This window comes from Pithys albifrons, chromosome 20, assembly GCF_047495875.1.
Source record: "Pithys albifrons albifrons isolate INPA30051 chromosome 20, PitAlb_v1, whole genome shotgun sequence".
NCBI classification, from domain to species: Eukaryota; Metazoa; Chordata; class Aves; order Passeriformes; family Thamnophilidae; genus Pithys; species Pithys albifrons.
In genome coordinates this window covers 9,235,940-9,262,791 of record NC_092477.1, presented here as the reverse complement: position 1 = coordinate 9,262,791, position 26,852 = coordinate 9,235,940, and the positions used below count along the sequence as shown (strand labels likewise).

At 44.5% G+C, this 26,852-nt stretch overlaps 1 protein-coding gene across 2 annotated transcripts in view; it reads left to right on the top strand.

Moving 5' to 3' along the window:
- Positions 1 to 433: 433 nt before the first annotated feature.
- The window catches only part of SETX (senataxin), a 29,342-nt gene continuing 2,923 nt past the window's right edge, over positions 434 to 26,852 (top strand). Inside the window, exons 1-25 of one of the 2 annotated variants that reach the window (XM_071574172.1) lie at positions 434 to 505; positions 1,632 to 1,816; positions 2,903 to 3,083; positions 4,286 to 4,496; positions 4,715 to 4,824; positions 5,046 to 5,265; positions 5,529 to 5,648; positions 6,401 to 6,572; positions 6,837 to 6,927; positions 7,683 to 11,903; positions 12,730 to 12,829; positions 13,276 to 13,452; positions 14,709 to 14,938; positions 15,755 to 15,922; positions 16,451 to 16,595; positions 17,397 to 17,498; positions 17,956 to 18,068; positions 18,730 to 18,801; positions 19,662 to 19,811; positions 20,142 to 20,249; positions 20,957 to 21,144; positions 22,576 to 22,668; positions 23,290 to 23,454; positions 24,042 to 24,179; positions 26,739 to 26,826. In XM_071574172.1, coding sequence (XP_071430273.1) covers positions 2,904 to 3,083; positions 4,286 to 4,496; positions 4,715 to 4,824; positions 5,046 to 5,265; positions 5,529 to 5,648; positions 6,401 to 6,572; positions 6,837 to 6,927; positions 7,683 to 11,903; positions 12,730 to 12,829; positions 13,276 to 13,452; positions 14,709 to 14,938; positions 15,755 to 15,922; positions 16,451 to 16,595; positions 17,397 to 17,498; positions 17,956 to 18,068; positions 18,730 to 18,801; positions 19,662 to 19,811; positions 20,142 to 20,249; positions 20,957 to 21,144; positions 22,576 to 22,668; positions 23,290 to 23,454; positions 24,042 to 24,179; positions 26,739 to 26,826 — 7,362 coding nt within the window. In that variant the 5' untranslated portion in view covers positions 434 to 505; positions 1,632 to 1,816; position 2,903. Of the gene's footprint in view, positions 511 to 1,631; positions 1,817 to 2,902; positions 3,084 to 4,285; positions 4,497 to 4,714; positions 4,825 to 5,045; positions 5,266 to 5,528; positions 5,649 to 6,400; positions 6,573 to 6,836; positions 6,928 to 7,682; positions 11,904 to 12,729; positions 12,830 to 13,275; positions 13,453 to 14,708; positions 14,939 to 15,754; positions 15,923 to 16,450; positions 16,596 to 17,396; positions 17,499 to 17,955; positions 18,069 to 18,729; positions 18,802 to 19,661; positions 19,812 to 20,141; positions 20,250 to 20,956; positions 21,145 to 22,575; positions 22,669 to 23,289; positions 23,455 to 24,041; positions 24,180 to 26,738; positions 26,827 to 26,852 lie in introns of both variants that reach the window. The other variant, XM_071574171.1, reaches the window with a different exon arrangement.

Below are 26,852 nucleotides of genomic sequence, written 5' to 3'. Positions count from 1 at the left end.
CCCAAAGGCAGGACCAGGGCCGAGACACCCCGAGCTGTGCGGGTCCATCCCCAAAGGCCGGGCCAGGGCCGAGGCACCCCGAGCTGTGCGGGTCCATCCCCAAAGGCAGGGCCAGGGCTGAGACATCCCGAGCTCTGTGGGTCCATCCCCAAAGGCAGGGCCAGGCCCGAGCCACCTCAAGCTCAACCGCTCCATCCCCAGGCCCGAGCGCGGCCCAGCCCTTTGGGATGCGCAGGGAGAGGCCGGAGCGCCCCGCGCGGCCTGCGCTGCCTCGGGACCCGCAGCCGGCCCGGCCGCCCATGGGCTCAGGGTGTGATTTCACCCCTCCAGTGCCTCCCTCCGCCCTGCAGGGGCTCCATCAGCCGCCGCAGCCGCCGCTTTAAGGCCCCTCCCGCGGCCGCCGCAGCGCCCGCTTCCGACTGCGCCCGGAAACGCGGGGGGGACGCGGCGGCCGCGGGCGGCACCGACCGACACACGGACGGACGGACAGAGCGGGGGGCGCGGGGTGAGGTGGGAGCGGGGAGCGGAGCGGAGGGAAGAAAGGAAGGAAGGAAGGGAGAGGGGCCGCCGGTGCCGCCCGCGCTCGGCCCCATGTGGGTCCCTCAGGCGCCTCAGGGCGGGCGCGGCCCCCGTGGGAGGGGACGGGGATGGGAATGGGGATGGGGGTGGGATCTGGGGGGCTCGGAGTGGGCCGTTGGGGTTGGAGTGTTGGGGATGGGAGGCTGAGGTTGGGATTGGGGTGTTAGGTTTGGGACTGGGATTGGGGTTAGGGTTGGAGCCTGGACTCGGATGGGAGTTGGGGCTGGGATTGGAGTTGGGGTGTTGAGATTGGGGTGTTGGAGCCGAGACTGGGGCCGGGGTTGGAGGTTGTTGGAGTTGGAGCTGGGCGGTTGGAGCTGTGGAGTTGGAGTTGGGGTGTTGGAGTTGGAGTTGGGGTTGCAGCTGGGCTTATGTCTGGGTTTGGGGTTGGAGACGGGTCTGGGTGGTTGGGGTTGGGGTTGAGGTTGCTCCAACCGTGAAACCGAAAGTCCCTGGGGTGCCCCGGCCGGGTCGGATCCGGGTAGGGGAAGGCGCCGTCCCCGCCGCGGTTCGCGCGTCCTCCCGGAGCGCTTTCCTCGCTTTTCCTGCACGGAGAAATGTTGGCGCCTTTAAGCGGGCATTGTCCTGCCCCCGCTGGACTGACAGCAGGGACTCAGTTGCAAACTGCGCTTATCGCCGCCTGGAGTCCCTTTAGGAGAACCCTCTGCTGCTCTAAACTCCAGAGCAGTTCTTCAGTGGGAGCTGGACCGATTTGGGATGTTTTACCACCTCAGAGGAGCAGAGTGAGGGTCGGGCTGTTCTACCTTACAGGCAGTGACAGGGAGGACACAAGCTGTGCCAGAGGGGGTTTGAGTTGGACTCAGGAAGAATTTTTTCACTGGAAGGGTTGTTAAACATTGGAAGGAGCTGCTCGGGCAGGTGGTGGAGTCCCCACCCCTGAAGGTGCTCAGGGAGCAGCTGGAGGTGGCACTCAGTGCTCTGGGATGGGTGACAAGTTGGTGGGTGGTCACAGATTGAACTCGAAGGTCTCGGAGGCCTTTTGCAACCAGATTGATTCTGTGATTCAGTGGTTTGATTTCTGTTTTCTGCAGACCTTTGTAGTACCAGGAGCCTCAGCTGGCAGGATGTGTTGCTGAGGACGCTGCTCTGCTGTGCCACACCCAGGGCATGGATGGCTGAAGGGCCCAGCCCTCGTTCCTGGCTGCAGGGCAGTGCTGTTCTCCTTCCCACCATGTGACTGGCACACCTGCACAGCAAGGAGCTCCCTTTTCCAAAGGTAAAACCCACAGATAATTGTTGGGGTTTTCTCAGTGTATATGAATGTATGAGGAGTGTTTGGCTTTATCGAGCTTGCTTTGTTAAGCTGAATAAGAGCAGTTAGTTAACAGTTAACACTTGGTTAGTTCAAGTGTTTTGTGTTTTTTCAGCCTTCCAGCATTGGAAGGAGCCCACTAGAAGCTGGAGAGGGACTCTCCATCAGGAACTGTAGTGACAGGACAAGGGGAAGTGGCTTCAAACTCACAGAGGGCAGGGTTAGATGGGATATTAGGAGGAAATCCTTCCCTGTGAGGGTGGGCAGGCCCTGGCACAGGTTGCCCAGAGAAGCTGTGACTGCCCCATTCCTGGAAGTGTCCCAGGCCAGGTTGGACAGGGCTTGGAGCACCCTGGGCTGGTGGGAGGTGTCTCTGCCCATGGCAGGGGGGGGGGGATGAGATGGTCTTTAACGTCCCTTGCAATCCAAACCATTGTACGATTCCAGTGTTCTGTTGAGTTTTTCACACCAGCAGGGTCTGAGGTGACTCTGTTGCTCTGTAAGTGAAAACTTGTTTTTAGAGGAAGCAGTCTGTGGTGAGAATTTCCTCCCACTTTCTAACAGTAATGAAGGCAGCAAAGTTCTGTGTGAATATCCTTTGCTTGTGACAACAGGGATTTGTTGACCTATAAATGTTAGCAAGATATTAAGAAGAAAAGCTAATTAATTTTTGTGCCACTAGACCTAGATTTAAAATAACACAAAGAGCTTTAGCGTTGTAGTTCTGGAATTGTGTTACTTGTGGGTGAGATTTTATTTTTGGATGTAAAATGAATTTTCACACATTATGTCATAGTTTTGCAAATTTGACTTGTTTTTGGTGCTCTGCATTTACTGTTTGCCATCCCACAGGCATTTCTCTGTGCTGTTCCTTTAATGCTTTAATCTGTTTAACTGCCTGCACCTGTGTAAGAACACCTGCATCTCCCCTGCTACAGAAATCCTGAAACTCCTCACAGCTGAAAATTAAGTGCTGTTGTGGCTGCAGGGAAACATTTTGCTGCTTCCAGTCTTTGGGTTTGGTTCATCTGCCTCCTTTTCCCCCCCCAGAATGAGCACATGCCGATGGTGCACCCCGAGTGGTCCCGACACCACCGAGTTCCTGAAGCACTACGCGACAGAGCAGCTCTCCCAGGAGGAATTCGAGGGCTCCAACGATGATCTCTGTTACTGCCTGGAGTGTGTGGTGGAATACCACAAGGCAAGGGAAGAATGTCCAAGGTTGCATAAGGTAATTAAGAGATTAATTAAGAGGCTTCTGCGTTGCACCTTCATCATAAGGGAGAGTTTTATGTGGGGGTTGCATTTTGTTGGGTTTTGGGAATAGGGTGTGTTGATTTTTAGCTGTCTGATTTTTTTACATGGAGTTGCAAACAGCTGATTGTAAAATGAAGACCCCTCTTGTTTTGCATATATTCAAATTGGTGAGAACTAAAACAGTAATGGGAAGCTGCTGCTTAGACACTATAGCTTGGACTTAATTCATGCTGTGGTGCTTTGTCATCTGAAACAAAGAACATCTGTCAGACTAACATCTTAGTTCTTTTCTCCTTTCCTTTGGCTTCTGTTCCTCTTTCTGTTTGCTTTCACTTCTCATTTGTAGTTTTCTACTGTGTTTGAATTTCAGAGATCAGACCTTGCAAGTCTGTGCAATTAAAAACAATATGTAAAGTTTAAAACCTCCTCGTTTTTTATTATAAGTATTTTTGTAATTCTCCCTCACTAGTATCTAGTTTTATAGTTTTGGAAGGGTTATTTTCCCTTCTGTGTCTATGTATATAAAGAGCATATTTGTAGCTAATTGATCATAATACAGATGTGTAAAAGGTTGCTCAGCAATATTTCTGTGGAGTGCAATCCCATCTGACTGGAAACAAGTGGAGTGTCTGAACTACAGCAAGTTCCTTTGTGTCTGTTCATTGCAGGGAATAAAGTTGGTTTCTAATTGAGGTTTGGAGCAACTACTTAAAGATGAGTAATGATAAGTGAGTGAACCCCTACAAATACCCAGCAAGGCAGTCAGCCTGTTTGCATTGTTCTCTTCCTTCTACTAATTGCAAAATCCATGAGAAGGCAATATTATAAAACTGCTTTTCCCACCTTTCTAAATATGACTTGTTTCTGTATCCTGTGCTTCTGTATATTGGCCAGTGGACAAAGTTTTTGGACTGAAATGAATATGGATATTTAACAGAATTATAAAATTCCTTCTGGTTCAAAGGCTGCTCTTTCAAAAAGTACTTTATAATCTGAAGTGAGGGGTTTGTTATTTGCACAGTTGAATTCCGTGCCAAAACTTCAATGTTTTGCACCATACTTAGAAAGAAACTTCCAAATTCAAGTTTTGAAAGTCTAGTTCAGGTGATAATAAATGTCCTCAACCACTTTGTTCACAAATGCACTTTGCTGAGTTGTTTTTTCCCCCCTGGGCAGGACTTGTGGGACTTGGAAACCTCCCGTCTTGTTGCCCACATTGAGAAATTCATGCAGGAAGAAACGGGAGAAGACGATGAGTTGTTCCTGGTGGATGAGAATGGAGAGACAAGGCTCTCTGGTTATTTGGGCCCAGATTTTGAGAATAACCTGCGAGTGCCCCTTCTGGAAATCTTAAAATTCCCCTATCTGCTGCTGCATGAGAGAGTCAGTATGTATCTGATCCTACAGTCAGTGTGTATCTGATTCCTCGTAGGGAATGGTGGGGTTTCTGCTGGAGGAGGTGAAAATAACAAATAGTAGTTAAGGCAGAATATCAGTGTGTGCCTGTCTGTCTGTATCTTTTATATTTATTTTGACACTAAGTAGTTTATTTTTTTGCTGAGCCTGTAGGTTAGTCCTTACTATCACTGCATCTTTCCGTTTTAGGTCAGCTGTGTGTAGAAGTGCTCTGTAGAATGGAGGGCAGCCATGACTCCTTTCAGGTCTTTGAAAAGTACCCAGGAATTTATCTCTTTCTGGTACACCCCAATGATGTGGTAAGTTTTTTTTCTGTTCTGCTAAATCCCAGTGAATCCTGGTTTTGTGCTCCATGTTATTCCTGAGTGCTGGATAGTAAGCCTGTTTCTGACGTTACTTTGGAAAGACTTAATTTTTCTGTTAGTAAATATATGTCCCTTTGTAGCAGCAGTGATCATCTTACAGAATTTTGAGTTTATTTGTTCTTTTTATTAATATATAACTTTTATTTCACCCTTAGATTCGTCGCTGGGCCATCCTAACAGCAAGGAATTTAGGGAAGGTTGACAGGGATGATTACTACGACTTGGAGGAAGTTCTGACTTGTTTGTTCAAAGTTATTGAGCTGGGGCTTTTTGAGAATCCAGATATTTACAGCTCTTCAATGTATGAAAAGGGCAAACTCATCCTTCTGCCAGCTCATTTGTATGATACAACCAACTACAAGAACTATTGGCTGGGTGAGTCTTTGTGTTCAGAAATTAATCTCTCATTTGTAAGCACTTCTTTCAAGTCAGAGCTCTACAGTTTTGTGTCAAATGGGAGAACTGGATGCTGCTCAGCTGCAGTGATGAGGTTGTGTTTAATTAATTTCATATTGCTTTTCATCTCTTTGCTCAAGTGTTACTTGTAGGGGCATTTGGAGAATGATCCTTGATTTGGTGAGAACTTGAACAAATTCTGGCAAACATGCAGACAAGTTGCTTCCTTTTTTCTTCTCCAGGGATTTGCATGTTGCTGTCAGTGCTGGAAGAACAAGCCATGGACTCTTTGTTACTGGGCCCAGACAAACAGAATGATTTCATGCAGTCCATACTTCACACTATGGAGAAAGAATCAGCTGGTAACTATTTTGATGCTGGGATTAAAACAGTTCATAACCTGTTTTGCATCTTTACCAAACTTTCTTGTTCGATGAAGTTCTTAGTAGGGTAATGCTGAGGTGATTTTAACTGAGGCTTATTTTATCTTCTGGAAAGTGCACAATATTTGGGCACTGCTGGCAAATACTGGAAAATGACACTGAAAGTCTGAAGTGGAAGAGGGATGGCAGTGGTTTCCCTGAGGCTGGTTTAGAGATTTTGACAGGACAAATCTGTAATTTCTGTCATTATTTTCATTTAATGTACAGGCTGCATGTACACCCACATTTCATTGTGGCATGAAGTTTAAGTCCTAAAGTAAAAAGCAGCTTCAGAAGAACACATAGGAACAACACACTTGAAGGAAAACCAATTGCTTCTGGTATAAATGTGAAGTACAAATTGTCACAGCTGTGTAAGTTGTGCCACTTCTTAGCCCAGCCCAGCAAAAATCAGTGGGAAAGAATCCATTTCACAAAGCTGGGAAATAATAATATTATTGATGTTAGTGATGGGCATCCAGGTTCCTGTTGATTTAAGGCTGCACAAGGAGCAGTGTGTCTGCTTGACTGTTTCCATCCTTTTTGCAGGTTTTGCAACTTACCAGAATGCTTCTCTCTGTGTTGACATTTAAAAAAATGAATGAAAACAAACTTACTTCAATTTCAGCTTAGTCTGAGGGTGTCCAGGCCTTGAATTTCAACTCTCCCCACTGTTGTTGTTGTTGTTTCAGATGATTCCAGTGACCCCTTCTGGCCTGCACTGCATTGTTTCATGGTTATTTTGGATCAGCTGGGATCTAAAGTTTGGGGTCAGCTTATTGATCCTGTCCAAGCCTTTCAAACCATCATCAACAGTGAGAGCTACAAAAATGAAATAAAAAACATTCGCAACAGCTTTATGAGGTCAGTTCTGTTAAGAGACTGGAACAGTTGTGAGACTTTAATACCTGGTTAAAGGAGTGCTTGATCTTGGTTTTCTTGCCAGTGCTGCTGTAACTTGAGGGATGGGAGATGCTGAGTAGTAAGTCTTATCTTTCCAACTTCAAACAATGAGAAATGGAAGTAGGTCCCCTGAAATTGTGAGGTTCTCTCAATAAATATAAGCTCACTACTTTTTGGCAACCATGATATCTGTTTCACTTACTGGGATATTTTTCTGTTTTTTAGGACAAAATCTGAACCAGAGTCTGACTATGATGATGACATGATTACTTGCAGTCAGATTGTATATAATTACAACACAGAAAAGCCTCAAAAGGTATTAAACCAGTGTTTTATTTTTCTGTTCTTTGAACTGTGGTCATTGTATGATGTAATCAGTTTAAAGCCTCTTTAAAGCACAGAAATGGAGATACTGTATTTCTCTTAGTAATGGTGTAAAGAAAAAATAGTAAATAATGTATGTCACTGTTGAGTGTGTTAAATAGCAGCCTCTCTGGTCACTTTTGTTTGGCTGGTACTTTCAGGCTGTAAGAGAAAAGAAGGATGTGTTTCAGTTAGGAAGAGATGGCATTAAAGTCAAAAAATTCATACCAGGACTGAAACATTGTTATCTCAAGGACAGTGCTGAACTCAGTTTAAAAAAAAGTGACTGATTATGTTCTTTTATTTTACTTTTTGTTTCTCAGTGTTTTAAACTAATATATTGATTTTGGAGTAATGAGGTATGGCTTGATGTACTTTCAAATGTTGGGAAGTGCTCCAAAATGGCACCGTGTTTTCTTGTAATAAATTAGAGCAAACATAACTGTCCCTGGAGAGTTCACAGTGATTTTTAAAGGAACTGCTACTTCAGACTGACTTCATAGGTTACATTTCAGAAAAATAGTTCCTTATACTTGTGTTTGGTTTTTATTTTTTGCATAGATTATGACTTATGTTGGGATATAAGAGATGTTACCATTTAATGAACGTATATTTGAAAGAAAGGGATCTTTATGTCTGTGCAAACCTCTGCCCTGTTAAGCTGTGCAGGGGTGGCTGCCAGTGAGGGTGATGTGATTTGTTTTCCAGGACACAGGCTGGAAGGCTGCCATCTGCCCCGAGTACTGCCCCAACATGTATGAGGACATGCAAACCCTGGCCAACGTGCTGCAGTCTGACATTGGCAGAGACATGCGTGTCCACCACAGCACATTCCTCTGGTTCATCCCTTTTGTCCAGTCGCTGATGGATCTCCAGGAGTTGGGTGTAGCCTATATAGTGGAGGTCATTCACTACCTCTGCTCCGAGATCAAAGATATTCTCATTGAACGTCTCCAGCAGTGCGACAAAATCTCCGAGTTCTTCCTCCTCATCTTGGTGTCCATCGTGGAGCTCCACAGGAGTAAGAAGTGCCTGCATTTGCTGTGGATCAGCTCCCAGGAGTGGGTGGAGGCGGTGGTGAGGTGTGCCATGCTCCCAGCCAGGGTGTTCACGCGGCGCAGCGACAGAGCACCCGCGCCCTGTGTGAAAGGCTCCTCTGCTGGGTCCTTCCAGGCCTCCAACTCGGTGCAACACGCCTGTGTGCAGCTCATCCGCAGCCTCCTCAAGGAGGGCTACCAGATTGGGCAGCAGGCCCTTTGCAAGAGGTACCTCGACAAACTCAACCTCCTCCTGCGAGGGAATCTGTCTGTGGGTTGGCAGCTGAACGTCCAGGAGACCCAGGAATTACAAATGTGCTTAAAGCAAGTTATAAGGAGTATAAAAGGCAGAGTCTTGAGTGCCACTGTGGCTGGAGGAAGCAATTCAAACTGTACAGCTTTGCCAACTGTCCCTTTAAAGCAAGAGAGGAATGTGTGTGATGATGGATGCAGGACCAGTGGACATGAGAGAGGTGACCTTTATTCTCCATCTGTCATATCAAGGGAAGGCAGAGATTGCCAAGGCAACTTTTTCCCTAGAAGAAAAAATGCCTGGGAAGGGGAATCTGGAGATGCATCTAGAAGTTCAGCATCTTGGACATCCACAGAAGGCATCTGGATGGATATTAAAAAGGAACACAATGACTCGGCAGCTCAGGAATTTATTTTCCCACAGAGCTCTTTGGCAACCAAAGTGTGTGGGAAAGTAGAGGAAAATAGGAATGATGATTTTGTGGCAGGGAAATGCAGTGTGGCTAATCAGTGCTTTAACTCAATTCCCCAGCATTCAGATTTCAGGAGAGGCAGAGAGTTGGAAATCAGAGATGAAGCAGGACCCTCAACAGCAGTGTATCGCTCTGCTCAAACTCATCTTGGTTCTTCCTCTTCAAGGAACTGCAGAAGTGTGCAGGAGACAAGTGTAAACAGTGGGTTCCAATCCAGACTGGTCCCCACCAAACAGGTGTTAAAAGAAACACCCCATGATTGCTCCAACTGCCCTAGAAATGAACATGGTATGGAGAAGGAAGATGACAGTAATTTCCTTTTAGGGATTAATGACACCTCACTGACAAAAGTATCAACAGAAGGCAAATCATTGTCAAAGTGTGTGTTCAAGAAAAACACAGACATGCCAAGTTCAGAGTGGGAACAGCCTAATTCAAATGACCTGGCTAAATGCATCTGTAAACCTCACATTTCAAACACCTTTTGTACAAGGCAAATTTCAGAAAATGGTTGTTTTCCATCTAGCTCTGGAGACAAAAGGGATGTGTCCAACCCTGTTTCTCGCATCAGGCTACAGTCAGCGAAGTGTGATTCAAGTGACAGGCTGTTGGAGTTTTCAAAATATTTCAAGAGGGAAAACAACTCAGAGGGGAAAACAGAGGATTTTGTGAAGATGGTTTCTGGAGATGATCCTTTATCAGACTCCGAGGTTGATAGAGAACTCAGTAAATTATCCTTAGCTGCTTATGCCAAAGGTGTCAATTTTTCCTTGGAGTCAAACGAGGAAAGCTCAGTGTACCATGTGAGTGATCTTAGGAGGAAAGTGAAAGGTGCTGTAAAATCTTCCAAGGAAGGCCAAAGCTCTCCCTGTAATACAGATTGCCCTGACAATCAAGTCATTATAATTTCAGACTCTTCTGATGAAGAAAAAGGTGTGGGCGACAAGGAGGAAACAAAGAATGAAAACGCATGTCCTGCAAATCAGCCTTCAACTTCCAGCAGTATTTCTGATAGTGGTACCAAACTAGAATCAGAATCTCCAAGGCCTCCCTTGTCACTGGATGACTGTGATTCTCAGTTCTTTGAGTTTGAAACAGATGCTGAAGTGTTTTCAGCTTGGCAAGATACTCAAGCCTATGCTATGGAAGCAACCCAAGAGTATAAACAAGATGATGTTCCAGCAGCAGATGGCAGTAATTCTAATGACTTCTTGATTGGTAGCATAAATGAATGGGGTTATGATCTGGATTACCTCAGTGATGATACCATGGAAGGAGAAGCAAGCTCGGTAGGAAAGGAAACAGAAGATATTTCTCATCAGAAAGAAGCTGATGATAAAAAACAAGTGACTAATTTGATGTTGCAAGAATCCGTTAGTAAGGAAGATGCCAAAGGGCAAGTGGAGAAATTTGCAGACAAAGGTACAGCTGCTAAAGGCTTGGACTCCACAGTGCCTGAACCCAGAGCATCCACATCTACCCTCTCGTTAGCTTCAAAGCTGTCCCTTAAGAAAAACAGCACAAGCCCCCAGAAAAAGGGAGCAAAACCCAAATTAGCCACAGCCGTTCAGAGAAGCCCTAAAAAACCTGTTGTCAAAACAGCCCAAAATAAAAAGCTGCTTCAGAGTCCATCAGAACATGCTCAGGCTGGCAGGGCAATGCCTGCCGTGGTTCCTCCAAGGAAGGTCAGACAGTATCCTGCTCCCACATCCACCGCAGAGAGGCTGGGTCTGAAGAAGGGCCCGCGCAGGGCATGTGACCTGTCCCAGCGCTCGCTGGAGAGTGTGGTGCGGCTGCGCAGCCACGGCAAGGCCGCGGGCAGGGTGGGCGGCGCACAGAGGCTCAGGACCAAGCTCATCAGTGCTCAGGCTCTGTCTGTGAAACACAACAAGAAGCTGCTGGCCTGCCAAGAGAGACAGTTCCTAAGGCAGATGAGGCCCAAGAAGAGTGCCGGGGTGAGAAGTCCTGCAGGGAGCTCTGAGGGCAGGAGCAAAAACGGTGCCAAAGGGGGTGTGAAACCTGTGAAACCAAAGGAGCCAAGTTTTGAACTGGCATGTATTGAAAACCAAGGACAGAAACAAAGGGAGGAAGCTGCAGTTCTGTCTACCAGTGAGAGAAAATTTGAAAGCTCTCTGGAGGAGGTGGCATGTGCCTCTAAAATGCCTGGTTTTTCAGACTGGAACAGTAAATCGGAGCATGACAGTGTGATGGCTCCTGTCCCTATGGATTCAAGTCTCTCTTCCACTGCTCTTGGAGATGATAAAGATGAATCTTCAGGAAGAACTTGCAGTGTCTTGCCTGAGAGGGAGATGAAAAGTTCAGAACAAAATGAGTGTAAATCATATGAAAGCAATGAAGACGATGATGATAATCTGTTTTTAACTCAGTTAGATGTTGTGGATATGGAGTTGTGTTCTCAGGAGGAAAGTGTTCAAGATACTGTGATAGCTGGTGAAGCCCCAGAGGACATGGGTGTTGCTGAAAGCCTTCAGCAGAACGAGTCCCCAGCTGCTCCGAGATGTAGGTACAAGGAATGTATGGAAAGAGTGGAAAAACCAGGGGAGTCCTGCAGTAAACACACAGCCCCCAGCTCAGGAGCAGACCATGTGTTTGCCAAACCTTCTCTCCTGCCTCCCAAAATAAGAAAGCCTTCCACTACCAAAATTTTCAGCTCCCCAAGTTCCTCCCGGAATGCAGCCTTCAGCAGGGATCTGGAGGAGGTGAAAAAGCTGCCACCACCTCCCAAAAGCAAAGTGAATTCACCAAAACCAGTGGTGGTCAGGCCACCACCACCACCACCTAAAATGTACACACCAATGGGAAATCAAACATGCAAGGCTCCAAGTTTGAGCAGTGTACCTCAACCCCACGTTTCTAGTAATGTTCTCCAGTCCCCAAACAGGCAGTATGACAATGCTTTGAATATTTCCAGAGGCTCTGGACGAGGAACATTTTCCTCCTTCCTTGGCACTCAGCAGCGCGATTACAGCATCTTTGTTAACCAGGTCCTAAAGTGGACTTACGAAATGTTTGCAAACTTCAGCCTCTTTGGAACTCCAGATATTCTTCTGCAGTCTGTTGTAGCCTCTGTTCCTGTCCAGTTTCAGGACTACAATGACTATTTTAATACATTTTTCCCCTTGATGATGCTGAATGCCTTTGAAACAGTAAGTAGCTTTCTGCCTTTTGGTTTGACTTCATCAACACTTGTAAATTTTACCAGGAGATTAATACCTGCTTTATATTCTCTGTTTTGCCATCAGAAAATGTTTAGCTACAGATCAGAATAGAGGAATGATTAGGGGGAAGTAATCTAGACAGTTATGTTTAGGAGTGGGGACTGCCAGTGTTGTTCCCCTCAGTCAAGTGTTTTTATTTTTCCTGGGTGCACATTCACAATAACATGTAAAAGGAGAGACAAAGGAGCTGTTTCCTCTGTAGCATTTAAAGCTCAAACCAGAAATCTTGAGAAAAGTGAGGGTCTTTCAATGACAGGATCTGTAAAAAGAGGGTAAGACCCTGATGTTTTGATTTATGTTGAGAACTTAGATGAGAGAACATAGGGTTTGTTCCAAACTTGAATGGTTTCTAGTTTAACAGCAACAAAACACAGTGTTCCTTCTCTCCATGTCTGATTGCTTTCAAGTTCACTCATTGCATCACTGCCTCCATAGAAATAAGGCACAAAACTCAGGCAGTGCCAAGATAATACTGATATTTTAAGGTGAAAGTGCAATCATTTGTTTTGAAGAGCTTTAAGAAAGTACATTAAATGGGTGTGTGGGGAGGAAGCCTTTGGTTTGCCCTGTGTATTCACATGTAATGTGTATACTTACATGGAGAAAAGAACTGGGTAAGATTCTTGATGCATTTACTTGACAGTCTGTTAGCTTGCTTTTATTTTTGCTTAATGCATTTGCCCTTGGAGTAATGATAAGCTTTTCTTGTGATGCACTAAACCCTTTTAAGTGTTTTTTGCTTTGCAACATGTAGCTGGCACAAGAGTGGATAGAAAATCAGAAAGTACGAGAGAAGAGTTACTGCTTCACCTTGGAGAACTTCTCTGCTGACACAAATACAGCACATTTTATAGGTAAGGATCATTGTTTAAAACAAAATCTGATGAATTTCAAGTAGATGGTGCCTTTTAATGACCTGGTATTTGGAGGTAGAATTTTTTTTGATTAAATACAGAAAGAATCTTGACTTTGCTATTCTCCAGAATGCATGCAACAGAAATATGTATTTTGCAGGGAATTTGTGCCTTCCCTCTCTCTCATTTGGAATTTATTTCAGCTTCTTTTGATAAAGTAGTCCTTGACTTGCTCTGGTTTTGTACAGTGCTGTGTTCAGGCTTAAGAATGCAGAGTGAAGTTAAAATTCTGTATAGTCTTTACTGTAGGCTTTAACAGCTTTAAAAGTTAACAGATGAGTATTACTGAAGCCTGTCTAGTTTGTTAATTGTAGTATTGTGAAGTCAGAAGGGAATTGGAACCATTTTCTTTTCAGTCTTCTAATTTTAATCCATATTTTGGGTAGCTCATTTTCAGGAGAGTGACTTGGCAAGGCAGCTTCACCCAAAGGAGGATGACTTGATGCTCTTGGTGTTCCAGAGGGAGAGAGACAACTTTGGGGAGGAAGGTGGGATGGAGAACCCTGAGGTGAACCACGTTGGGCTGGTGACTCGGTTTGTTCGTGCCTCTGGCTACTCAGCGAGTAAGTACCTGGGGGGGAATGGGAGGGGGATTCTTGGTGCCATGAAATGCCTCTTCATAGCTGGCTGTTGGTCATTTTAATATCACAGAATCATAGAATTGATTGGGTTGGAAAAGACCTCCAAGATCATCAAGTCCAACCCTTGGTCCAACTCCAGTCCCTTTACCAGATCATGGCACTCAGTGCCACGGCCAATCTCAGCTGAAAAACCTCCAGGGATGGGAAATCCACCCCCTCTCTGGGCAGCCCATTCCAATGCCTGAGCACTCTCGCTGCAAAGAATTTTTTTCTGATCTCCAACTTCAATTTCCCCTGGCAGAGCTTGAGCCCATCGTGCCCCCTTGTCCTATTGCTGAGTGCCTGGGAGAAGAGACCAACCCCCACCTGGCCAGAACTTCCCTTCAGGTAGTTCTAGACAGTGCTGAGGTCACCTCTGAGCCTCCTCTTCTCCAGGCTAAACACCCCCAGCTCCCTCAGCCTCTCCCCACAGCACTTGTGCTCCAGTCCCTTCTCCAGCCTCGTTGCTCTTCTCTGGCCCCGCTCCAGCCCCTCAAGATCTTTCCTGAACTGAGGGGCCCAGAACTGAACACAACACTCAAGGTGTGGCCTCACCAACACAGAGTTCAGGGGAAGGGTCACTGCCCTGGGCCTGCTGGCCACGCTATTTTTGATACAGGACAGGATCCCATTGACCTTCTTGGCCACCTGGGCACACTGTTATACCACTTCCTTCAGAGGGAATGGGGTTGCTTTTCCACTGTAGGATGTCTGTTCCATGCCAGAAGCTTTGTAAAAAGCCAAGGGCTGAAGCTGCAGACCTGCTCTGTGTGTTATTTTTCTAGGGATTTCCTTCAGTACAAATGTTAATACTTTGTGTAAGAACAGAAACTAATGATGAGTGAGTGCTCTGCACACACCTTTAGGAGGGCATTGGCTGAGAGAGGAACTTCTGTGATCTCACTGACTGACATTGTCTCTTCTGGAACTGAAACTGTGAATTACCAGGATTACTAAGTATCCAGTTTAAAGCAGTGATCTCAGTGGTTTTACAGAGCACTTCTTTTTTGTTTGGTCTTTTCTTTGATGGAGATGGGAAAGTGTTGGGGTTTTTGCAAAAGTTAGTTGTTGGCTCCTTAATAGAAGACAGCACCTTGTTCTGGTGAATTAATTGAATGACGTACTGAGGCATCTTTCAGTTAACAATCTGGATGTTCTTTTACTTAAAAACTTGTTTATTTTATTCTTTCCTTTGCCAGGACAAGAGGAGCAGCAAACTGTGTGTCACCTCACCGTGCAGACCCGAGGCAATTTGTCCTTCTGCATCCATAAGCCAGTGAAGTGTGTGGTGATTGGGTCCCTGGTGACCACACACCGAACCTTCAAAGCTTTGCTGCTGCTGAGCAGGAGTCCCCTGGCCAGACCCATCATAAACCCCTGCTACAATGACTTCTGTCCCAGAGATCTGCCTGTAGTCTCAGGAAGTGCTGTAAGTGCCTGAAGGGAAGTTCTGGCCAGGTGGGGGTTGGTCTCTTCTCCCAGGCACTCAGCAATAGGACAAGGGGGCATGATGGGCTCAAGCTCTGCCAGGGGAAATTGGAGATCAGAAAAAAATTCTTTGCAGAGAGAGTGCTCAGGGATTGGAATGGGCTGCCCAGAGAGGGGGTGGATTCCCCATCCCTGGAGGTTTTTCAACTGAGCTTGGCCGTGGCACTGAGTGCCATGATCTGGTATAGGGACTGGAGTTGGACCAAGGGTTGAACTTGATGATCTTGGAGGTCTTTTCCAACCCAGTCAATTCTATTCTGTGATTAAGTCCTGCAAGTACAAGGGTCAGGGTTAACAAAGGGGGCATTTGGATGTTGTGAGTCTTGCTAGTCTGGTTTTTCTTGCTGGTTGTTTAGATGAACAAAGGCAAACAGGTGGGTTTCAAAAGCACTGAGACATTGGGACAGCTTTTCAGAGTTGGCTGGTTGGGTGGAGAGGAGTCTGAACTATGTTGACAGAGTGCACTTCCAACAGCTTTCAGTTTTCTTCCTCCTTACTGGGGAATAATTCAGGAAATAAGTCATAGTGTGAAAAAGGGAATGTAAAATAAAGGTGTGGAGAGTAAACCCAATCTTCATTGTGACTTTGAGGTCAGGATTGGGTGTGCATGGAGAGCAAACCCAGAATGAAAAGCTTCCCTGCCCTTCCAGCTTTTGAGTTGTAGCAGGAGGGGTGGGGACATTCTGAAAACACATGAAGTTAAAGGAAAGGTTTGATCAACATTAGTTCATTGTTTTTTCCCCTGTCTATTCTCCAGGCTTCTGGTATGAATGAATACAATGAAGATCAAAAGAGAGCCATTGAAACAGCTTATGCCATGGTGAAACAACACCCAGGGCTCCCCAAGATCTGCCTCATCCATGGGCCACCTGGGACAGGGAAATCAAAAACTATTGTAGGACTCCTGTCTCGTGTTTTGAGAGAAGTAAGTGAACAAGATGTGAAGGTTCTGTGCTGGGGTTTGGGTCCTCAGTGGAAGTCAGGGACAAACTAATTGAAAATGTAGTATTGGTAATTATTGGGGGTGTAATTCATGAAGCTGATGTGATTAAATTTGTGTTCTTTAGGATGGAAAGGTGGAAATAATACCTCTTTGGGCATCTTGGAACACATTTTACAGAACTGAAAATGTGAAATCAAGAAAACATGCACAATTACAGTATAAACACTTCTTACATAAAAAAGTAGTATTTTGATTTATTAAAGAATGTTACTTGGCCTGTCCTTATTAATGGTTTACATATAAATAGTCAGTAATTCAAGTACATAATTGTTGAAGGGAATTTCTGCAAATAGCATTAATATATTTGACTGCTTGTTCCTCAATGTAAAACATCCCTTAGGGGATGTTCAAGTGCAAGAGCCCCCATTCTCTGAACATACTGTCTGGCTTCAAAACCACAAATGAAAACAATCTAAAGAGCCTGTTTTGGTTTGTTTTGACTATGTACAGAACACCAGGAATGAGAAAACTGCTCGGAAAAAAAAGACAAACCGCTTTCTGGTGTGTGCACCATCAAATGCTGCTGTGGATGAACTCATGAAAAAGATCATCGTTGCATTTAAGGAAAAATGCCAAAACAAACAGGAGCCCTTGGGTATGGTTTGTTTCAAAAGTCTTTATGTTAGATGGAGGTGGAACTGAAACAGCTGATGATTACATGTTGTACTTACATGCTCCTCTGAGCAGCTTTTTTCTCTCGCAGAACACAACCTCATATTGTTGTTAATTTTAATGTGCTTTTCTGAAAGGTGTATTGTGTTTTTCTTAAGTAAATTGCACTTTGTTGACCTTTTCCTCTTGTTGTTAATTTAAGTTCATCAGTTTTTAAGTACCTAAAGATTTGAACATGAGGCTCTTTCCTTGGCTTTGACTAAAGTTGGACTTTGCTGATTGTGCAGAACAAAGTGATGAAAATTAGGATGTGTTAGAGCCTCTCATTTTTCATCCTTCCAGAAGGACTAATACAAAGTAGATGAATTCTGAATGAGGTATCTTGTCTGTGGCAAGGGGAAAAATATCTGCCTTGTAACCAAATGTTAATTTGGTATCAGCTTACCAACTGCATTTCTTGATAGTACTGAGTAATTGTCTAAATTAGGAGTTCTGTAACTTTTAGATAAAGAAACCTGAGAACAAGAGGTAGTTCTTTTAATTCAAAATTATGTCCTTAACTGTTAGCCACCACAAAAACACAGGGAACACCTTTATCTTTTTAGGCTTTGGAATTACTGAATTTATTGTAAGCTTCATTTAGATAAGTATAAGCCAATCATGGAAACCCCAGATAAGGAGAAAAAGATAAACCTTGTTTGACATCCACAATGTTTACACTTTTTTAGCTCTCATACCAAAGTGGAGTAATGTAGAAGTATTTTGACTCTGGTTTTGTAAACAGGGAATTGTGGTGATATCACCTTGGTGCGACTTGGTGCTGAAAGAGCAATCAACACCGAGGTGCGGGGCTTTAGCCTGGATAAGCAGGTGGAGCACAGAATGAGTGAGTAACATCAGACTTTCCTCCAGTCTTCCTCAAGGGTTTGGTGATGTTTGACATGTTTTGCCATGGTGCTGTTTTGCATGTGGGACTGTATGTCCTGTAAGAAGGAAGATTTTTCTCAGTCTTAGTGGGAAAGTGGAAGTTTATGTATCGGCCAAAAATCTATGGAGAAGGAAAGAAATAAGCAAGGTGACTTCTTGTTTAATTTATCCTTTTTTTAAGAAGAAATTATATTACATGACTGTTAAAGCCATCATTTTGAAGCAATGCAGTTTTGCAGCATTTGAGAGCTGCAGTTGGAAGCAAGTTCTTTGTCTTCATTTTACAAGATAAGATCCTAATAGAAAAGGGGAAAATGCAACAAAAAATTAATTTGTCCATTTGCTCCTAAAAGCTTAATGACTGAGAGCAACAGCTTTTCTGTTCCTCCTGTAAGTTGTCCTTTGGTTTGTGGCAGAACGAAAGCCGTGGGACTCTGACCAGGATATTCAGAAGAAAAAGGCAGCTCTGGACCAGAAGCTGGACCTGCTGTCCCGTGAGCGTGCCATGCACAGATGTGAGAAGAGAGAGGTAGCAAGATAATTTTTAGTCCTCTTTGTAGAAGCCAAAGCATAAAGAACTCTACTTTTTGATGTCACTCTGAGCAGTAGCTGTCTCTTCACCTGCTTTTTCAACTAATGGAAAAGTTGGTTCGCACCGTGAAAGGGAGTGAAGGAATTTGCACCAGGGATTTTTTTTGTTTATTTATGCCAGTGTCTTCCACTGGCTGGTTGTGCCACTCGTTGCCCCAGTGTTCAGCCGTTGTCATTTGGGTCTGTCACCAGTTAGTATTTAATGTAACCATATTTCTAAATCTTAATTTGACTGCATACTTCAAAGCTCTGGTTTTGTTTCATTGGAAATAGTAAGAGACCTTGTGATCTGAGATTTTGGAATAAGTGTTGCACTTGAAGATTTTAATTTTTTTGTCTAAAAATTGGACATTCTTACCAAATTGCAGATTTCTGATGGTAACCCATTTTCCTGTTACACAGAAATGTAAGATGTAGTATTATGTGTTGCAAAAACTAAGTATGTTGGCAGCTTTCCAAAAAACTGCTCAGCTTTTCCAGACACATTTGATATTAAAAGTCAGTCTGAGCAAGTCTAAATGTAGGGTTTGGGAGGAGAGAAAGTGTATGGGAAATGGGTGGTGTTAAAGGTGGTTTCTCTTTATTTTTTCCTTATCTAGAGTCAAATGTTAGATGATGAAATCGGCAGACTCTCAAAGGAGAGACAACAACTTGCTTCTCAACTAAAGAAGGTAGGAATTTATCTTCAAGGCAGCTCTTTAGTAGACTTCTGTTGATGTATTTATACACTTGATGCCTTTTAATTGTGGTGGAATTTGGTTTTGATATAGCTGGGGGTATTTATAAAGTAGGAGGTAAAGACATAAAGGTGATAAGCTGAGTAAGTTATGGTCAGGCAGGTGTGAAATCTGAGTGTAATTTGGCTTCATATTGGGAAAAACCCCAACCAACAAACAGAAGCCCCAAACAGGAATATTCACTGTTAACAGTTAAGGGTGAATTTTAAACAAAATGAGTCATATTTGACAAGTTAGTAATAAAAGCTTGCATGTCCTCATGTTGTAGGATGTATCTTCATCAACACCTTCATGCCTGTTACAATCCTGCTGGAATTGAGATACTCTTAAATGTTTCTGAGTAAAGCAACAGCTGCAGGATTTCTTTTGTGTAGATGTGAAAGGGGAAACAGGCACTGATGACAAACCCAGTAATTAATGCTAAGTAGCATGAACCAAATGAAGATTCATCTTTAATGAGCATATGCTGACCCTTAATGGTTGTGGAGGCTTGGAGTTACAAACAGCATGGCAAACCAACTCTGCTCTGTTAGTGAGTCTGGACTGAATAGCTATGGATGTAAAGGAACATTTCATTCCAGTTTGTCACCCTCAGTGGGTGTCACCTGTAGTTTCAAGTGAAGGGAACATTTCAGTGAAGTCAGCTTGTGACTTTGATTTGCCATAACAGAGACAGTTCCATTGGGATGGTGCCTCATGCATGAGCTGGTTGGCAGTCAGACTTGTCCAGGCAGTTAACAATTGCTCTGAGGAGGTTAGAGAAAGCTAAAAGAGGTGTCCTGTTGTACTTGCAGGCCCGGGGGCACTCTCAGAAGGTGCAGGCAGATATCATCCTGGAGTCTGACATCATCTGCTGCACTCTGAGCACGAGTGGAGGGAACCTGCTGGAGTCGGCCTTTGCACGGCAGGGCCACGACCCCTTCAGCTGTGTCATCGTGGATGAGGTCAGGGCTGAAAGAATTACTTGTCTTTGCTTCTTATCCTGACTTGTTTGGTGCTTTAATGGTGGACAGTTTTACTTAAAAATCATGGCCCAAGTGTGGTTTTTGCTGTAGAGATTTCCAGATGGTTTGGTTTTGTTTATATCTCTTTGGAGAGCCCTGCATATGTAATAATAAAATAAATCTGGTGGTAGTTTTTTTACTAGAGAAAAGTCCTTCTTTTGCTTTTTTTTTTTTAAGAGTTAAGGCATTTAAGGCTGTGTTACAGGAAATGTAACATACTTCCCTCCTTTGCTTACAACTGCTTTTTGTCTTTGTTTGCATGCACAAAAGGCGGGGCAGTCCTGTGAGGTCGAGACACTGATTCCACTGATCCATCGCTGCAATAAGCTTGTCCTTGTTGGAGACCCCAAGCAGCTCCCCCCCACTGTAAAATCAGTAGTAAGTCTTCAAACTCTTTTGCTTTTTCTTGCTATGGAGTGGATATAGTTCAAGAACAGTATTTATAGAAATTATGTTAGAGGGAGGAAGAAGATACATTTCACTGTGGCAGTACAAACTTCAGCTGGGCACTTGGTCAGTGAGGGATGTTGTGTTGGGGCAGGCTCTGTTACCTCATTTTGGGAGCTTCAATCACTGTCACATTCCTTAAGGAATGGAGGATGAAGACTCCCTGTTTGTGTGGGAACTTCCTTCTCCTACAGGTGTGTTCTAAGGATGAACATACAAAGAGCACTTCTTGTATCCAACAGTAAGGACTGTTTTAGACATCTGATAACAAAAGAAGGAAAACCAGCCTGGCTGCTTTAGAGGGATAGATTGTCTGGGGGCTGTGTGCTTGTTTAATGAGATCCCACCTGGAAGATCTTTGCTTTTCATTATTGTTGATGTTTTTAAAACTTCGCTGTGCTGTGACTCACAGAGGAAAGCTGCCTTGCTAAAGGCTACACACAAAAATTCAGATTTATGCAGGTGACCTTTACTGAAATAACAAGACTAACACACATAAAAAATTGAAGTGCAAGTGGCTGTCATTTTGCCAGCGATTTAGAGGAAAACAAATAGCTTTCATTCCAAAAAGCCAATTCCTCTCTTTGATTTGGGGGCCTCAGTGCCCACAAGTCAGAGCCCTGTTCTCCCCCTGGCAGAAGGCTCAGCAGTTTGGCTACGACCAGTCCCTGATGGCCCGGCTGCAGAGGCACCTGGAGGAGCAGGTGCAGCGGAACGTGCTGCGCAGCCTGCCCGTGGTGCAGCTCACGGTGCAGTACCGGATGCACCCCGACATCTGCCTCTTCCCATCCACGTATGTCTATGACAGAACCCTCAAGACTGCCAGGTGAGCAGCTCTCCTCTCCTTTCTCACCATGGGATATTGCAAAGAAAGCCTTTCTGGGGCAGGATGTTGTTGTAAGGCTAAAGGTGTTGCTTGAGGTTGTGGGAAGGGTGGTTAATGGAAGAAAACGTGCATTCCATTTCTCTTCCCCTTTCTCACCAATGGGATCCTTTCCTGGATCAAAAATAGCGTGGCCAGCAGGCCCAGGGCAGTGACCCTTCCCCTGGACTCTGAGTTGGTGAGGCCACACCTTGAGTGTTGTGTTCAGTTCTGGGTCCCTCAGTTGAGGAAAGAGATTGAGGGGCTGGAGCGGGGCCAGAGAAGAGCAACGAGGCTGGAGAAGGGACTGGAGCACAAGTGCTGTGGGGAGAGGCTGAGGGAGCTGGGGGTGTTTAGCCTGGAGAAGAGGAGGCTCAGAGGTGACCTCAGCACTGTCTATAACTCCCTGAAGGGAAGTTCTGGCCCGGTGGGGGTTGGTCTCTTCTCCCAGGCACTCAGCAATAGGACAAGGGGGCACGATGGGCTCAAGCTCTGCCAGGGGAAATTGAAGTTGGAGATCAGGAAAAAAATTCTTTGCAGAGAGAGTGCTCAGGCATTGGAATGGGCTGCCCAGAGAGGGGGTGGATTCCCCATCCCTGGAGGTTTTTCAGCTGAGATTGGCCATGGCACTGAGTGCCATGATCTGGTAAAGGGACTGGAGTTGGACCAAGGGTTGGACTTGATGATCTTGGAGGTCTTTTTAACCCAATCAATTCTATGATTCTATTTCAAAGAAACCCTTTCAGGTCAGAATGTTATTGTAAGGCTAAAGGTTCGTGAGGTTGTGGGAGTGGGGGAGGTGTTAAATGGGAGAAAATGTGCATTCCATGTCCTGTGAGTGCTGGCTGGGATGGGTGAGTTGGCTCCATCCCTTAAAATGGAGCATACACACTGCTGAGGGTTCATTTTCAGGCCTGTATTTATGTAGCAGTGGAAATTGAGGACTCTGGGAGGGGAAAAAGCTGAAAGGTGGAATCATAGAATCATCATGATGTACCTTTTGCAGAAAATGCTCTTTATTTTGAGTATTTTTAAGCAGCCACAGCTAAAGGTAGGTTGGAAATGGTACTAAATATGTTGGAAAAGACCTTAAAGATCATCAGGTTCAAGTGCCAGCCACCTTCACCATTAAACCGTGTCCTCCAGTGCCATATCCACATGATTTTGAACACTTCCAGGAATGGTGACTCTGTCATTTCCCTGGACAGTCTGTTCCAGTGCTTCACAGCCCTTTCCCTGGGAAAAAAACCTTCCCAAACCTCCCTTGGCACAACTGGCACCATTTGCTCTCACCCTGGAGAATTTCTAGTGTTTGATAACCTGGATGTAAATCAATGAAGTACCAGTTGTCAGAATTTCTGTGTGGTTACCTAGTGATAAAAATGTTATTTACAGAGCAATAGAAGAGAACAGATGTTCTTCAGATTGGCCATTCCAGCCCTACCTTATTTTTGATGTAGCAGACGGTCGTGAAGAGCGAGACAATGAGTAAGTCCTGCATTTTAATCAGCCAAAGTTTAGATTTTCTGAGAATTAATTACCTAGAGAAGAGTTGTTTTCTCTCCTCTGTTGTTCCCAGTGTGCATTAGGTAGCCAGAACTACATTTTTTATTTGATTTGATTTAATTTTACCAGAAACAGGTGTTGAATGTTTTTGGTAGTTTTTAAATATGAGACTGGTTTTAATCCTGGTTTGCCTGTCTGTTAAATGCCACTAAATGACTGCAGTCTCTCCTAACTCTGTAATGTTTGAGATCCTGATTTCTGGGGGGTTTTTATCAGTGACTTCCCTTTCCCAGGTGCAGGCTGAGGTGATGCCAGGAGGTGGCAGGCTGAGTCCTTCCCTTTGCATGTTGTGTAAGGAAAGCACAGCTGGGAGGTGCTGAGGGAACGTGGAAGTGCAGCCTATCCCTGCCTGCACTTCTCGTGGTTGGGAGCCCCTCAGCAGGGCCTGTTTGCCAAGTTCCTTGAGCCTCTGTGTGAAAGAGGCTCCAAAAGTTCCAAACAGGGTCTGTGACTCACAATCCCCCAACAAACTGGGCCGAAACATCAAATGGGAAAGATCTGTCAGAGGTATTTCTGTGATGTTTGCATTTTTGTCTTGTTCAGCTCTTACAGTAACCCCCGGGAAGTGAAGCTGGTGATGGAATTAATAAGAACAATTAAAGAGAAAAGGAAGGATCTGGGAATCCGTCGCATTGGGATAATCACCCCTTACAGTGCACAGAAAAAGAAAATTCAGGATCAACTGGACAGTGTCTTTAGGAATAACAGGTAAAGAAACCACAAGTTTTCAGGTGGGACTTGGCTCTTGCTTGTTAGTCCTTTGTTTGTCCTCTTGAAGTAGTGGCAGAACTCTCAAACTTCTTTCTCTACTGCTAAAATTTGTACTTGATTGTGCCTTTAAAGGGGACATGCAACCTCTTGCTTAAACAGGCACTGTCTCCTTGCACCATTTCTTAGTTATTACCTGTATATGTTTTGATCATATTGCTGTTCTGAATAAAGCTGATTTAAAAGAAAACCTAAAATTCCGAGGTATGTGGACCAGAAGAGCTTTTCAGTAATGGTGAAATTTCTGCTCTCAGAATAATGAATAATTAAAATGTATAATATTATAACGAATAATAATGAATAATAATGATTATAGTAATGATGATAATAATAATAATGAAAATGAATTTTCTGCTCTCAGAAAAGTAAGTTCACCTTTGGGCTCATGCACAGAAACTGAAGTTTGCCCTGGATGGGTTTGACAGCTGAGCATTAATTAAGGATAGTGTTTGGGCTCTTTGCATCAGTGTGTTGCTTAAAAATTCAGCTAACAGAGTTGGCAAGCTGTTCAATTCTTTCTCCCACAGCCCAGGAGAGGTGGACACAGTGGATGCATTCCAGGGGCGGGAGAAGGATTGTGTCATCGTGTCCTGTGTCCGGGCAGGCAGCACCGAGGGGGCCGCTCTGAGCAGTGTCCAGGCCAACAGCAGCAAAGGGTCCATCGGGTACGTGTCCTGCAGAGAACTGCAACTTAGCAGTAACACTGGAGCACAAGTGCTGTGGGGAGAGGCTGAGGGAGCTGGGGGTGTTTAACCTGGAGAAGAGGAGGCTCAGAGGTGGCCTCAGCACTGTCTGGGACTCCCTGAAGGGAAGTTCTGGCCCGGTGGGGGTTGGTCTCTTCTCCCAGGCACTCAGCAATAGGACAAGGGGGCACGATGGGCTCAAGCTCTTCCAGGGGAAATTGAAGTTGGGTATCAGAAAAAAATTCTTTGCAGAGAGAGTGCTCAGGCATTGGAATGGGCTGCCCAGAGAGGGGGTGGATTCCCCATCCCTGGAGGTTTTCAGCTGAGATTGGCCATGGCACTGAGTGCCATGATCTGGTAAAGGGACTGGAGTTGAACCACGGGTTGGACTTGATGATCTTGGAGGTCTTTTCCAACCCAATCCATTCTGTGATTCTGTGGTTTTTGATAGGACCAATAAGAAAGGGGCAGAGAATGAGTCACCTCTACTATCAATGAACTAAAAGGGCATGAATTTGGTGGTACTGGTTTGAGATCTCAGAACAACAGGGAAGTGCTGGTGCTTTGCCCTCTGTTCCTTGCTGATCCTTTTGCGTGGCTCCCTTAGCCTGGCACTCCCTGGGTTTGGCAGGGTTGGCCCTGGGATCTTGGCTCTGTGTGTTAGCACTGCAGCAATTGTTGTTCTTGTAGCTTTTGATTGATGTTGTAACTTCCTGAGTGCTGTTCTCTAAAGTGAAACCCATTTTCTGTGGCTGTTGCTGTCCTGTGGTTACAGCATTCTGTCTGTAACAGAATTGTTACCTGGTTACATATGTCACTTGGAATGTGATTTAGCTGAGCTGGGTCTGTGACTTGTACATGAATGTCCTTGTCTTTGAGTTAAGGACAAATCTGCAGGAAGTCTTGTTTCAAGATCACAGTTTTGTTAATTTTATATGTTATTTTTCCCTCTGAAACAGAAGGAACTAATCACTGAGTGTGCTGTTTATTCCCAGAGCACTAAAGCAGTTGTTGATTTTTTTTTTCTGTAACTCGAAGATCATTTTAGTTTGAAAAACAATAGATTAATTTTAAAAATGGTAGTGGAAATATGAAATATGCCTTCTTAGAGTTCACTGGCTTCTGAGTTAAACTATAGAAAGCCTGGTTGCATAAACAGAAATCTTTGTTTCCACATACCAGGTTTCACTAAGCTGCTTATCTTTCTCTGATTTCAAGATAAATAGCTTTTAATTGTGCTGATCCATGTTACTTTGGGAAGAGAAAAAATCCAAATCCTGTACTAAACAACAGTAATGCTTTTGAAGATTCCTTAATCTGGTTGATTGAGTTTGGAAACTGAAGGCTGCTGGAACCTGCCTGTTCTGCTGTCTGAGACAGGACTTAACCTCTGCCTGTTGTTTTGGAAGAAAACTTTCCAGCACTGTGTTTTATGTATAAACATAGAAAGGTTTATATATTCAAGCTTTACAGTGCAATGCCTTAGGAACTGTATGTGCTGATGACTTGGATGTCTCTGTTCCAGGGTCAGGTGTGATGGGTTAAGTTTGCCATGCCCTTACCTATGATCTATGACCTAGTCCAGCATTCAATTTACTTGGAAAGAACTTGCAAAGGGAGGAGAAAACACCAAGGCATGGCAATGGATTTTTTCCCCCCTTTCCTGAGAAAAGAATCTTGCTGTCTTTCAGTTGTAAAAGCTGTTAGGAATATTTAGTGGTCTTTCAAGATCTGCCCTCTTATATTTCTTAAGACCTAGAGAACATTGAGAGTGAACCTGCTCAAACCAAGTTGTACAAGGACTTCAATTTGCAGCCATTGTTAGTATAGATAAAGCTCTACATTTTGGGAGGTTTTTCACTGGAGAAGAAATACTTGATATCAGTTTCACAAACCTGTTTTGGTAAATAAGTTCTAACAGAAATGAACCTTTAAGAATACACTAAGCATTTGTTTAGGTTTCAGTACCTTGGTGATCCCACAAAAACAGACTAGACACTTCTCATAGTGCCAAACCAGACTTTGTTCTGCAACAACACACTTTTCACTCCTGGAGCATGACAAAGCAAAAGTCTGCCTGGATGTGCTTCCAGTGCAGGTCACCTTTAAGATAAAATATTCATGTCCAGTGTTCACTATTTCAGTAGGATATTTTCCCATTAATCATGCCCAAATATTACTAATCTGTTTCAGTTCAAGTCAAAAAGAAGCTTAAAGTCTTGATAGGTGAAGTGAGGTTGATGTCCTCGGTACTTTGAGGAACGTTTAGGGAGACAGTGGTTGGCATTAGGAGGGGATTTGCTCTAAGAAAGGAAACATCAACAGTAAGGTCTGGAAAGAACTGGAATTCCCTGCGAGGAATCAGTGGTGAAAGAAAACAATCCATGCCAAACCTTTCAGGGGTCTGGGAATGGGGCAGGAGCTGCTGCCACCTTTGGAACTGCTGCTGTTCATTTCACTGACATTTAATTTCACCTCCTTTTCTCATAACCCCTAAACCTTGTGGAAGAAGCAGTTTGTGAGTTGTGTCTTGTCCCTCAGGTTCCTGTCGAGTCTGCAGCGTCTGAACGTCACCATAACCCGCGCCAAGTTCAGCCTCTTCATCCTGGGCAGGCTGCAGACCCTCATGGTAAGTGCAGTGTCTGTGACCCACCC